At 38.5% G+C, this 14,622-nt stretch overlaps 1 protein-coding gene across 1 annotated transcript in view; it reads right to left on the bottom strand.

The window, feature by feature from the left end:
• Positions 1-1,417: 1,417 nt before the first annotated feature.
• LOC143716537 (uncharacterized) overlaps positions 1,418-14,622 on the bottom strand; it is a 33,119-nt gene continuing 19,914 nt past the window's right edge. Inside the window, exons 2-5 of the mRNA XM_077209088.1 lie at positions 6,201-6,918; positions 5,882-6,116; positions 4,877-5,158; positions 1,418-1,548 (exon numbers count right to left, since the gene is read on the bottom strand). Of these exons, the coding sequence (XP_077065203.1) occupies positions 1,418-1,548; positions 4,877-5,158; positions 5,882-5,966 (498 nt within the window). The 5' untranslated portion in view covers positions 5,967-6,116; positions 6,201-6,918. The remainder of the gene's footprint in view (positions 1,549-4,876; positions 5,159-5,881; positions 6,117-6,200; positions 6,919-14,622) is intronic.

Raw genomic sequence — 14,622 nt, 5'->3', positions numbered from 1 at the left:
GTAAGGCCATTTTTAGACACTGTTGCAGGTAAACATCCAAGCACTGAAATTGTCTCTTGCAAGTAAGTGACTAAACGGGCAGATGGAGCTTGTAACGGCACAGTGCGAAAGTGCTGCTCATTAAAATGTTTTGGCAGAATGGACACTGATGAACCAGAGTCTACTGTGAGTTGAAGAGACACATGTGTAACAGCAGATGTAGCATTTATAGTCGCATCACACATCAAACGATCAGATGTTCCAGGTAGATAGAGAATACAAACCTCTGGTAATTCAACTGAATGCACTGAACGAATAGGAGCAGAACAGCAGACTCGTGCAAAATGTCCAGTCTTATTACAATTTTTACATTTAGCAGATGCAGCAGGGCAATTCTGTGCGTTTGCAAGATGTCCAGTGCAGCCACAGCGCAAAAATGTCCGAGCTGAAGAAGCAGTATGAGGTTTTAATGAGGCATGTGTTTGAATTTGGCCTTTGAATGCTGTCGTCCAGTCGCTGGAGTGGCATGTACGGCTTGTACTGAAGCAGAACTGCTTGTAGTCATAGATTTTTGCCTGTGCATCAGCGGCCTCTAGCTGCGTGGAAATTGTAATTGCAGTCTCTAGTGTCAATTTATATTCCACTAATAATCTTTCACGAATGCAATATTTCCTACTAGCTGGTCACGCAGCATATCATCAAGATTGTCATTAAATTCGCAAGTAGTTGCCAAATCTCTCAATGCAGCAATATATTGCAGTACCCTTTCATCTGTCCTCTGCACTCGTTTCCTGAAGCCATGTCTTTCCACGACCACATTTCGTTTTGGAATGAAATGCTCCTCCAAAGCTTTAACAGCAGCTGCAAGATTGTCACCGGTATCGGGCAATGTATAAAATAGTCTCTGACCTTCAGTTCCGAGGCAGTGAGGAAGTAAAGTCCGTTTTCTGGCTTCTGGCCAGGAATCTCCAGTAGCATTGATGACGAGCATGTAATTCTCAAACATTCTCAGCCCTGTTACAAGTGGTATAGCGGGCTCACCGGGACAAAGCAAAAATGGATTGGGAAACGAAGCACTGACTGAAGCCATCCTCAGGAAATCTTGTGGGGGAAAAAAATCTTCCTCGTCGCCAAATTTGTTATGTCTTCATGACAAGAAGCCATCTAGTGGAGTATTAATGTAAGGAAATCACAAAGTGTTTGTACCTTAAGCCAATTTTTAAAGATCAAAGCCACTCCACCTCCTCTTCCCGAACTCCTCGGAGTGCTTATGAATGAACAGTTTGTAGGGCAAAGTTTGCCAAAAACCGATGACTCACCAGCACCGGAACCAATCCATGTCTCCATTAAAAACAACATGTCTAGATCTCGCTGGATAAAAAAGTAGTTTAAAATGAAGGCCTTGTTTGACACAGACCTGCAGTTCAGTAGCGCCACCTTAGCCGCAAGGTAATCCAAAGGCTGTGGAAGTTGAGCGTTGCAATGGGCGAATGTTCCGGAAGTTCACCTTGCCGCTTCGGACACGCAGTCTTGGTGGAGCTGCAGGGCAATCTGGCGCAGTTGACTGAGCTGGAAAAATTGAGAGATGACAGGAATATCTCAGGTCCCATGATCGACGAGCCAGGTAAAACAGACACAACATCACGCGGACAGGTAGGAGCTGACTGCAAACCGACCAAAACACTGGCGCCATCTTGTCTCTGTGATGTAAAGGCACAAATCGGTTTATACTGTATATCTGTATTGAGTCATCATACTTTACCTTTTTCGAACTTTACCAGTTAGCAACTGAAACCGGCTTTGTGAAACAGGCCGCAGGACGTTTTTATTGTTGTTGTTTTACCAGAGACAAAGAACTGCCTTACACTGACAGCTAAAAAACAAGTAATTATTGAATCTGTAGAAACCTTTTACTCACAAAATCACACATTGTCAGTGAAATGGTCATTTTATTTGTTATTGTACAGTTATTGTGCATACATCTGTATATGTAATAACAGGATTTATGTAACCTAACTAAAAAAAAAACTGATCGAATTCAGGGAATTGTTTCATATATTAACAAACAATTGATTGTTGCTGGTTTTTTGCATTTGTTTCTAGTCTCTTTTCATTTTGGTATTTCTTTGAATAAGAGTTCAATCAAAATAATTTTCAATCATTTTCTTGTTCTCCAACATAAAATACAAATCTCGTGGCATTTCACAGCAACACTAGTTTATTAGTTAAAGGAGAACTCCGGCCAGTTTTTAATCGTTACACCTTTGTGAGTAATGTCTATAGAAAAAAAAAAAACGAAACGGATTGGTGCTTGCAACACGGAGCTGTTCCCGCAAATGCCCAGAGCTCCCACTTAGCTAAAACGGCAGTTATGGGGGCATATACATAAAGAGTGTCTTTGTGCCTCATAACAGACACGAAATGCAATTAAAATGTCTGTCCATTTTTGTAGTCTTATTTGCAAAACTTTAATTATTTCAATAGCTTCTATGTCTTCAATTATATTTTTATATATAATATACTCCCACGTGCTCACTGGTATTTACCTTTTTCCGGCTACAACTGAGTTCCCACGGGACTTCAGCCTGAGACTACAGCTAGCCGTCTAAAACACTATTTAGGTGAATTTAAACAATGGCTAACTTGCTAAACGCATCTTGTTCACATGTAAGGGGCCTGTTCATTAGGCTTGGGTATCGAGTATCGATTGGAACCGGGACTGGCTTTGCGATTTTCCCGTTATCGTTCAAAAGTTTAAATTTCGATTCCTAGTTTCGATTCACAGTCCGCCGACCGGAAGAAGAAACCGCTGAACACCAACAAAGAAGCGTCCACTGGAAGTGTTGGCATAACCGAGCGAAGCAACTTGAGAGTCGTCCTAATGCTGCTAATAGCGCGTCAAATTCGAGCCTACCGCGTCTAGTTATACGCTTGAACACTCTGAATCCATTTGCACGTCAAGAGCGAAATTGACGCACCTAAAAAAAAAGAGTATTTGCGTCTATATAAACATAGACATTATAAACTGAAAAGCGGGCCTGTCCCCATTCGCGCGGCAGGATTTTTTTTTCGCGCGTAACGCGTCTTTGCATTGAAATCACGCGCCAGATGCTCTATTCGCGTCTGGTGTGAACGCAGCATCAAACCAAGACATGGATATGTTCCAAAAGTGCTCTCGACGCCGTTCGGAGCACAGGTTATTTCGCTGGTTGCTCTCTCCTCGCCAGATGACGAAGGTTTTACAAGTTGTTTCTTAGCTATTCTGCACTAGGTTAGCCCAAAAGTGGGAGCACGGTAACATGTTTAAGTACCTGCAGCATCATACACTCATGTGTTTTCATGAGGTTTTCAAAAATAAAGCTCTCTTGAGGAAAGTGTACCCCTGTGAAAATATATTCATAATTTATAATATTTATATTCAAGTTCATAGATTTGATATTTATATTGTAGTTGAAAACAACCCTGTGAGAAATTCATAGTAAAGTTCATAAAAAGTAAAAAGTTCATAGAATTAAAATTGATGGAGAAGGTCAGACTATTTCCTTCAGAAAGATCGTTGGTTGGCTAGCTCATTTAAAAATCCTAAACTTTTTGACCCTGCCTCTTAAAAGAATCGGAATCGAGAATCGTTAGGAACCGGAATCTAAACAAGGAATCGAAATCGAAATCGTTCAAATTCAAACGATACCCAACCCTACTGTTCATGTTGGACAGACATTTTAATTGCATTTTGTGTCTGTTATGAGGCACAAAGACACTCTTTTTGTACAGTATATGCCCCTATAACTGCCATTTTAGCTGAGTGGGAGCTCTGGGCATTTGCGGGAACAGCTCCTTGTTGCAAGCACCAATCCGGTTCTTTTTTTTTCTATAGACATTACTCATTAAGGTATAACGATCAAGATTAACTTTAATTGACCGGAGTTCTCCTTTAAAGGGGTGGTAAAACACATTTTTTCAAAGGCTTGATTGTGTTTGTGGGGTGCACTGTAACGTGCTTCGTTTTTTGAAAATGCTTCGTTTTTTAAAAATTGCATTATTTTTCATATATTTTACCTTTATTCTACACTGCTCTGCCCCTCATTGTAAAAACGTGTTTTATTGTAGCCAGCAGTCGTCCGCGAGGGGCTGCTGGCGGTATTTTAGTTTGTTTGGTTTATTTTAAATAAAGTTTATTTGATTGTAAAAAAACAAAAAAAAAAAACAAATAAAATGCAGGCCTGTTCCTCTCTCGATCATCAACGTCGTCGCTCCTCCTTTATGCTTCCGCTCCTCCGTGAGAGATGCGAGACCGGTGTGCTTCACAGGTGTTGCTCATTAGCAATCGCACCACCGGCCTCGCGCCGTTCTCTCACGTCCCTCGGCCGTCCTGTTCGCCACACGCTCAAACAGCAACATTACACACTAGCTAAAGTTAGAAAAGTTACATTGTGTTTTACCACCCCTTTAACTAACTACACATTTGCTTTATGTTAATCTAACAAAACATTTGATCACTGTGACACAGAACAATGCTTTTTAATATGATTCACAAGATTATTTGATTGGGTGAAACTCTTCTCACACTGAGTACAGTCGTACGGCTTCTCTCCAGTATGAACTCGCTCGTGTGATTTCAGAGATTCAGACCGAGTGAAACTCTTGTCACAATATGAGCACTTGTAAGGTTTTTCTCCAGTATGAATTCGTTGATGCCGTTTCAGATTGCCAGATACAGTAAAGCTTTTCCCACAGTCACAACACACATGATCTCTCACTTCATTATGTGTTTTCTTGTGATGTTTAAAACTGTCCAGCCATGAAAAACTCTTTGCACAGAGAGAACACACATAAGGCCTCTCATCTGAATGAACTTTCAGGTGTCTCTTTAGATTTGATGATGAAATAAAATCTTTACCACATTGATCACAGTTAAATGGTTTCTCTCCAGAGTGAATGTGCAGATGATGACTGAGAGTTGATGCTTGAGAAAAACTCTTTCCACACTGAGTGCATGTATACGGTTTCTCTCCAGTGTGAACTCTCATGTGTGTGTTAAGGTGTCCTTTCTGTGAGAAACTCTTTCCACACTGAGTGCAGGTCTGCATCTTTTTGGCTTTTGTTCTTTGAATTGTAAAGTTACGATGTTCCTCCTTCACTTCATTCAGTTCTTGTCTTTGCTCTTTCACTCTCACCTGGTCTAAAATACACAGAAATACAGTTTGAATCAGTTCAAGTGAACTATTATTTAATAGCAGAAAGCAACAGAGATCCGATCTTTCACTTTTTGTTCTATCATTTACTTGTTAATATAGTCAAAATATTTTGGACAACTGCTATATACAAGGTTATCGTCGCTGTTCGATGAAAACCGCGTATGTCCATTTTGCCGATTTTGAGATTATTCGACGGATAGAATGTCCAGGTTCATTTCTGCATACAGTATGCTTCACATTATCTAAATGACCAATGAAAAGTTGTGAAATCATGTCATCGGATTTTCACATATATCGATTTGGTGTCAAAGCTGTCAATCACGCCGTGTATCTCCAACCCTGTGGAGGCATCTCGCCGTCTCGTGAAGTTTCATCTTTCGTCTCTGGAAGGTCAGCATTGGATAGGCGAATAACACTGTGAGGTAAAGTATCAGCAAATGTTTGTTTTTGACAACTGTTCTCAAGTTTATTATATATTCACAAAATTACGGTAGGACTGTGCAAACAAAGTAATTACTATAACTTTTGAAATTACGGTGTTTTTTTCACTTCCTGAAAAGTAACCGTTTTGGACATACGTGAGTTTCATCGGGCAGCGACGTTATGATAATTTGGATGTATTTCTCTATCATTTATCGCCCATATACTGCTTAATAATTCACATCTACCAAATAAGTCATAATGAAGAATCAAGAATGGACACCAACCTATTTGTTCCTCAATATCTTCATGTTTTATTCTGGATGGTTCTGGATCACTCATGTCTTCAATCTCCTCTTTAATAAACTCCATCTTTAACAGTCACACAGATTTCAGCTGCTACTCCTGGAGTTTGTCCTTCTCTTGTAGGATGATGGGAATATTCCCAGTATTTATTGGTGAATTGTTGTGGGAGGGGCTTCACTGCAGGTGTGAACTGTGATCACTGTGTTTTTATCCAATCTGCATTTAAAAAGTACAGGGCCATCATGTTTAATGGGTTAGTTCACCCAAAAATGAAAATTCTGTCACCAAAAAAATACTCACCCTCATGTTGTTCCAACCCCGTAAGACCTTCGTTCATCGTCGGAACACGAATTAAGATATTTTTGATGAAATCTGAGAGCTGGATCACTCCTCCATACTAGTCCATAGGCTTCTTCAGGGATTGAAACTTGCCAGCGCCGAAAAGTCATTTAAGACATCGTTAAAATAGTCCAATTGACTACAGTGGCTCAATCTTAAGTTTATCAAACGAATATAAATTTATTTATTTATTTATTTATACAAAAGAATATTTATTGTGCGCAAAAAAATCCAAAAATAACATCTTTATTTCAACTATTCATTTCCTTCTCTCTGGGCCTCGAGTCAGTTCACTAGTATAATAGAGTAAGCTTCTGTTGTTGTACGTCACACACGTCGGCAACAACAATAGTCGGCCAATAGTGAGCCTACGTGTGACGTAGCTCTACGCAATCACACTAAGTTAACTGACTAGAGGGCCTGTGTAACACACCGTGAGGGTGAGTAATTACTGATAGAATTTTCATTTTTGGGTGAGCAATCCATATAACTGAGCTGCTGAAAAGCCTCTTTGTCTCCAAAAGTTCCCTGTTTTCAGCTCATTCATTATGGTGATGTCTGAGATCTTCAGTAAATTGGCACATTACATTGTTTTATTGGAGTCAACAGGCTGAAACAAACTACAGCATCATCACCTTTAACTTCAGTTCTTGTCTTTGCTCTTTCACTTCCATCGGGTCTGAAACATTAAAACATTAAGTTGTTAGAATGAGTTCGGAGGATAAATGTGAATTTTTTAAGTGAACCCTGATTTAATAACAGAAAACAAGTGAGATCTGTTTATCAAATATCAAATTTTTTTGTACCAAAGGTTAGTTTTGTCATCCTCTTGTTAATAGTCAAAATGTGAATGACAACAAGATTATGATCTAAATGCATATATATATTCCTAGATTAATGGCTTGTTTTTCACAACTCCTATGATTGGTATCTAACAATATATATATATATATATATATATATATATATATATATATATATATATATATATATATATATATACAGTATAAACTAAGCCAAACAGTCAGTGATCATCATGCATTTGAACTAATTGAAACCATTCATAAAACCAGCCATGATTTTTTTGTGTGTACACTGTAAAAACTAAAGACGCCTCAAATATCCTGTCGGATACTCAATGAGCTTGAAAATGTATAGTAGGGTTACTGGAGCATTGACATATATATTAGGGGTGTGACGAGACGCTTATCACGAGACGAAACACGAGATTGGGTTCACGAGAACAAAATGAGACGAGATTTTTGCACAATTTTTCAGAAATCATCAATGACAAAATTCATGACTGGAAAAATAGTATGCATGTGCATTTTGCAATGTTTTAACTAATAATCAATGCATGTCATTTCAGGTCTACTTTATGAGTATGAATTATCAAATGCATTGAAAGAAAACAATATACAAGCACTGTAAAAGGTTTTTTTATTGATTGGCTTTTCTCCTGTATGATTTCACATTAGTCTCTTCAGACCTTACTGTACATTTAAGAGCTTTCAGAACTTCTAATTGAGGCTGTGTGTGACCTCCTAACTGAACTCCTTGAAGTCTTAAGTGCAAACAATAAGTGCAAGTCTAACCATAATCAACGTTAGCACACAGACTCTTTGTAATTGTTTTGAAATTGCTGTTATTTTGCACCGGCAGTTATAGGGTTAATGTGGTGAGTTTGGAAAAGGCCGGGTAGAGAGAAACTAGTGATGTGGTGATGTGTTTGTCTCTACAGTTGTTCTTGCGTTCCGATTATAAGTTCAGAAACAGAGCCTCCCTTGTCTGTTGTCCTTAAGACATTACAGTACTCTCTCAATATTCGAAGAGCAAACAGAGACCATAGCCGCAATTATCAAATGCATTGAATATCAAATGCATTGTCAAATATCAAATGCATTGTCCTTCGAAGGATGCAGCCTTCACATTGGGACACAGCTACTATGTTGCGCAACGAATCCTCCGCCATCGTCACGCGATCAGTGAACTGTGATTCGTGCTGCACTGATTGTAACGGCAACTCGTGCTGGATGAGCAGAGCAGACTTTTACATTAGTTTATAATGGTTTTTTATTTGTTTATAAAAACAGCAAAACGATAGTTTAGGCGAATGTGAGTGTAGCGGTGGAATATTCTATTGTAATCTCACCCTCACACTCAGTCATGGCGATATCGCGAGATTTTGTGGCACGAGATCTCGTCACACCCCTAATATATATATATATATATATATATATATATATATATATATAAACTAAGCCAAACAGTCAGTAATCATCATGCATTTGAGCTAATTTAAACCATTCATAAAATCAGCCATGATTTTTTTGTGTACACTGTAAAAACTAAAGACGCCTCAAATATCCTGTCGGATACTCAATTAGGGCTGTCGCGGTGAAGGAATTACCGCCATTTATTTATTTATATTTATTTGTTTCTATATAAATACGTGTTATGATATGGTCAGCATACACAAAAACAATGTAACCGAAACTAAACAGCGTCTCTGCGCATTGAAAGACTGTCACTCAGCGCGGAGTTGTTACGCCAACGGACTTTCTTTGAGTGAGTCATTAAACCTTTCATTCAACAAAAACGTTCAAAAAAGCTGATTCCTTAAATGATAGATGTAATGAAACAAGGTGTTAATTATTTTTTTTACTTTGAGCTCCACTTTTCAAGGCTCAGCTGGCCAGCAATGCTTCACTTTTGGGCAAAGCTGAAGCAATGCTTCACTTAATAGAGACCAATGGCATTGATTCATTGCGTGACTCGCTGCTTTCCCCCCACGGCTTCCTCGCGCTGTGTAATGCTGACCAGCACTGACGCCATTCATGGTAAATACCCTTTACACGTTAAAAGGATGATAGCCTACGACAAATATTTCGCTCTCCTTGGAAACGGCAACCTTTTCACGAATATACATGACTTGACTTCAAAGACAGACGCAGGTAACGACACGTGCTCAGTCGATCACATTCACTGTCTGTTTAGGCTTAAGTCCAAATCCACGAATCCTCTTTACAAATCACCATGATAAACAGTCTTGTTATCATTATTAACTTATTTAACATTCAATACACATGGTACGAACTACGATGGGTGGCCTTATGAAAAAAGAAATCGCGGTTGCTGCGGTTACTTGCATTCCTCTGCGGTTGGCCTGTCAGTAGCGCAGTACTGCAATATTGCGGTTATCGCCACAGCCCTATACTCAATGAACTTAAAAATGAAATTTAAGTGCCTCAAAGTTCTTTCTCCTTTAGTAGGGTTACTGGTGGAGCATTGACAATCTTTTTGCAATTCTTGGTGGATCTAATGGGATCCTTTAAGCACTTTGTATTCAGTTCAGAGGTTCTGGAGTCACCTTTTAATTACCATGAGACCTCGAAGTGCTTTGGGGGAAATTAGAGGAACTCGAATGCTATAAAAGGGTTATTGTAAGACAGTGGCGGCTGGTGATAATTATTTTTGGGGGGGCGGGACGAAAATAAATTTCAGATAGCTGTTTGAGGGCTCTTACCCCCGTTATTGCCCAGAAAACTTCAGTGCCGACACGTTTCTCATAACACGCGCTGGTGAAGTCGTCCTCTGTCACTGGCTGCTGCCGGATTTGTAAATCGGGTTTGTCCGGTCCGAGATCCTTTATCCTTTTTTTTTTCTTCCAGCGAACGCCTTTTTTTGTAAATCAATGACAGAATTTGGTTTAACTGCTGCCATTATCTAGAGCCCTATAATTTCCGCGATCGCCAATTCGCGGAATTGGCAAATTAACGCGGAATCTAGTGTTAATGCGGAATTTCACGGAATTTTACATATTTGGAATGAAATTATGTTTTTGTGTGGGAGAAGAACGTATGTCTGGGGAAAATGCAGACCGGGGGAAGCAATTCTGGGCGACAAACCCCTACCGCCATTTCAGCTGCCTCTCCCCCTTCAAAACAACGAAAGCACGGCGAAGCGGCTCTCCATGGCTCTGCTTTCGTCAGCAAAAAGGTTAAGAAACTTGACGCTAAGCCCTCGGTACCGAGCCGAGCAGTTCCCACGTGACTTTTATGCAGTGTTTCCCACAGACTAATTTGTCGCGGTGCGCCACAGAATCAACACCGGCCACCACATATTGCGTTTCATTATAAATTTTTTAACGCTATTTAAAACACGCAGCGTATTCTTTCAGTTGCATTTCCTTTCCCTGCTCTCCCTCCGTCTCTGTCACTCACGCGTCTCTCTCACACAGTGGCGTCATGCCCATTCAAAGTGAGGGGGCACGTGCCCCCTCAGATTTTTCCTCCCTGGTAATTTTTTTGTCACAACTTTATTCCTATTATGCTCCATAATTACCAGAGCCTTTAACGACTCAAACGTATTCTTCTGGATGTGTAATAAATCGGTCAGCCTCAGCCCGCCCCTTTTTCCTAATATGGTGTCTGTGTATATCAAATCTAGTCTAGTAATTATATAAAATTGCTTGAACATACACAGCAAAGATTCTAGAGCGCTACGCGCATAGCGTTCCAGAATCTTTGCTGTGTATGTTCAAGCAACTCACTTGTCTCGCACGTTGAGCTGGCAATGTTTTACAGATGGTCTTGAAGTGGTAAGTGGGCAAAGCAACAAATCGGCATTGAATTAGTTATCGGATGATATTAAAAGGTAGTGGGATTATTTGTGGTTAACCTGGAAATTTTAACTTGATAAAAAATGTAATGGATTGATATTAGCTGCGAATTCAGAGCATTCATTTAAATTGTGTCAGTGTAACGTTATCGATAGCTAGCCTAGTCTAACCATAAACTAGTTGGTTAACGTTACTGCCTGCCATTTAAAGCCAATAAGCCATAGTAGGTTAAATGTACAAGTTACAAGCTTTTCTGTTAGCTTATAAATTACTCTTTACAAGTTCCTTATTTAAAATATAATAATGAGCAGTGTAGCTACAGTATTTCAATGATTTTACTAAAGTAATGTTACATATTACATTTGCTTTGATAACTTTTTTACTTTTCTTTCAAATATTAACCATTTTCAAATAAACGGGGTAGTGTTAACCTTATTCAGCACTGAGATCTGTCAAATTTCTTTCAAAGTCCTTCATCACATATTAATATTAAAATAACTTAATTTCAGAGTACCACAAAGTCAGACCTCAGCACCTTTATGTACCTTTAATGTAAGATCGTTCTTAGGTCACATACCAATTTAAAATCATAACATAAAAACTGCAATGGTACTGTTTTTAAAATAATGTGTAGTAAGTGTACAGTAAGTGTGTGTGTAAACATGCTTTAATGAAGTAGACTTCAAAAGCTTTTGATTTTGAGCTTACAGTTCTTTCATCAACCTGTCTTTTACATAAACTTACAAAATATATACTTTAACTTAGTCCTCAGATAGAGGAGGGTTGTTGCTAGCTCCGTTAAGGTATTTCTGTCCCTCCCAAACTGCATTGAAATGGTATGTTTAGCAGCCAGAATTTTAAAATTCAGGGGGAGAAACCCTCGACCCCTCCTAACATGATCCATATCACCCGTCAGAAAACAATTGCAACGTCTCAGATTGTGCCCCCCCAGAATTTTTGCTTGCATGACTCCCCTGCTCACACACGCACACGCACACACACACACACACACACACACACACACACACACACACACACACACACACACACACACACACAACGTGCTCCGGACTGGACAAAATCGAAGCGAACTCCACGAGCAACACTGCGCGAGAGAGACCGAGTGTGTCTGAGAGCGCGTTCGATAGTGCGCGAGAGAGACCGAGTGTGTCTGAGAGCGCGTTTACAGTGCGCGAGAGAGACAGTATGGCAAGCCGTTTTAACTTTTATTCATTTCCAGGATATGAATTCTTGATATCAACAATTCAATTTTAACTAGTTAAAATTATAGTTATTGATATCAGGAATTAGATTTATACTAGTAACAATGGCAATTTTTGATATCAGAAATTACATTTCCACTAGAAACAATGCTAATTCTTGATATCAACAATCACATTTTTACTAATTAAAATGCTCATTCTAGATATCAAGAATTGTATTTCAACTAGTAAAAACTATAATTCTTGATATCTGTAATTGTATTTTCACTAGTGAAATGTCACCATAGGCTGCCATTCAAAATCAATTGTTGATATCAATAATTGATTTCTTACTAGTTGCAATTCCAATTTCACATATCAGAAATACAATTCTTACTAGTAAAAACCTTTATTTTTGATATCAAGAATTCAATTGTCACTAGTTGAAATGTCTATTCTTGATATCAACAATTGAATTGCTACTAGTAACAATGTTCATTTTGGACATCAATAATTCCATTTTCACTAGTGACTATGTTAATTTCTGATATCATGAATGTGATTGTTACTAGTAAGAAAGCCATTTTAGATATCTGAAATAATATTGATATCAGAAATACATTTTCAGATGTCAAAAATGAAAGTTTTTACTAGTAGCAATTAAATTGTTGATATCAAGAATAGACATTTCAACTAGTGACAATTGAATTATTGATATCAGGAATTCACATTCTTACTAGTAACAATGTAATTATTGATATGAAAAATTATATTTCTACTAGTAAGAAATCAATTGTTGATATCAACAATTGATTTTGAATGGCAGCCTATGGTGACATTTCACTAGTGAAAATACAATTACAGATATCAAGAATTCAATTGTTGATATCAAGAATCTAATTGTTGATATCAAGAATCTAATTGTTGATATCAATAATTAAATTGTTGATATCAATAATTAAATTGTTGATATCAAAAATGTAATTGTTGATATCAAAAATGTAATTTTTGATATCAAAAATTGAATTGTTGATATCAAGAATTCATATCCTGGAAATGAATAAAAGTTAAAACGGCTTGCCATAGTATGGCAAGCCGTCCTGGAAATGAATAAAAGTTAAAACGGCTTGCCATAGTGACTGAGTGTGTCCGAGAGCGCGCTCGATAGTGCGCGGGAGGGAGAGACCGAGTGTGTCCGAGAGTAGAGGTGGGCGGATCGATCCTGAAGTATCGATACTTTCTATACTGACGTTGTATCGAAAGGATCGATCCTCACATTAAAATATCGATTCAAATGTGTGTGTTTTTTACCAGTAATTTGTATTAATTTAGAACGCAATTCAGTGTGTAAAAAAAACCTTATAAGTTGAAAAATACGCGAATGTTAGCGAATAATTGTGTAGGGTAGAACCAGAGAATGTCTAATAAGGGTAGACGGAGACGGGCTCTGGTAGAACTATTTCTCCTAGTCATCTGGATACAAGATGAAACCAATCAATCCCAGAGAGCGTTCGATGCTGGTGCTTCTGTCACAGTGTGTTTGGGAAACGAAGCCTTGACAGAGCCGGCGCCAGCCGAGCGCTGATGAGGGGGCGTCTGAAATACCGAGAGGGGGCGTTAACGCACGTCACCACTTTTTGCCAGGGTCTCCCCACCACTTTTTAAAACATCTTTGCGGCACGGATGTACCAATACAAAATAATAAAACATCTCCATTTAACTAGCAGAGCATTAATTTTGTTCATTTGTCAAATTAGAGTCGTTCTAGCGCTAAAATGTGTTTTGTTTTGTTTTTTTAAATCAAGTGATCAAAGTGCTTGACGCTTCGATCAGTGAAGCAGATACATTGTTGTCTTGTGGCTCGCACGCGCGCTTCAATCCGTTGCGGAGACTAACGTTTCGTTCTGGTGAAATCACAACAAAATGTGCAAAACACCCACACACACACACAGTCACACACATACACACACACACACAGTCACACACACAATTATAGCCTACACAAATGAACTTGTAGTGCTATTACCATACAGCAAAAAAAGAGGTTGAAATGAGATCAGATCCAGATGGATTAAGCTGAATAAAGCATTTAGCAAAGCAAATAAAGCATTCTTGTTTATTTTTGTTACATTTTAATTACATTTTAATCATACACGTGTGTAACAAAAAACTTTCTCTGTACTTTCTCTGAGGTTTGACTGTAGTTATAATAATAATGCAAAAACGAGTACACTTCGAATAAAATAAAAAAATATAAACATTGACAAACAGTATTATTTGAGAATTACTAAATATATACACTGAAATTCACACTTTAGCTGTGTCTACGTGCTCGTCTAGGCAGGCAACACCATTGGTCCAGAACACTAAACAGTTAACAGTGCTATTTTCTCCCTGTTCACCATAAATCGTTTCTGGATCACTTTTAAGGGCATCATCATGTATTGAGGGCCTAGTCTCTATTTTAAATCACAAGCAAAATATTAGATCGTAGGCTACCTGTAGTCTCAGTAGAGCTGCAATCTTCTCTTTGATGAGTGAAACCTCCTCAGCAGTAACT

This window comes from Siphateles boraxobius, unplaced genomic scaffold (assembly GCF_051911475.1).
Source record: "Siphateles boraxobius isolate OS27281-9 unplaced genomic scaffold, OSU_SipBor_1 6, whole genome shotgun sequence".
NCBI lineage: Eukaryota > Metazoa > Chordata > Actinopteri > Cypriniformes > Leuciscidae > Siphateles > Siphateles boraxobius.
Note: the sequence above shows the minus strand (reverse complement) of the source record. Positions and strands in the feature narration are given on the sequence as shown.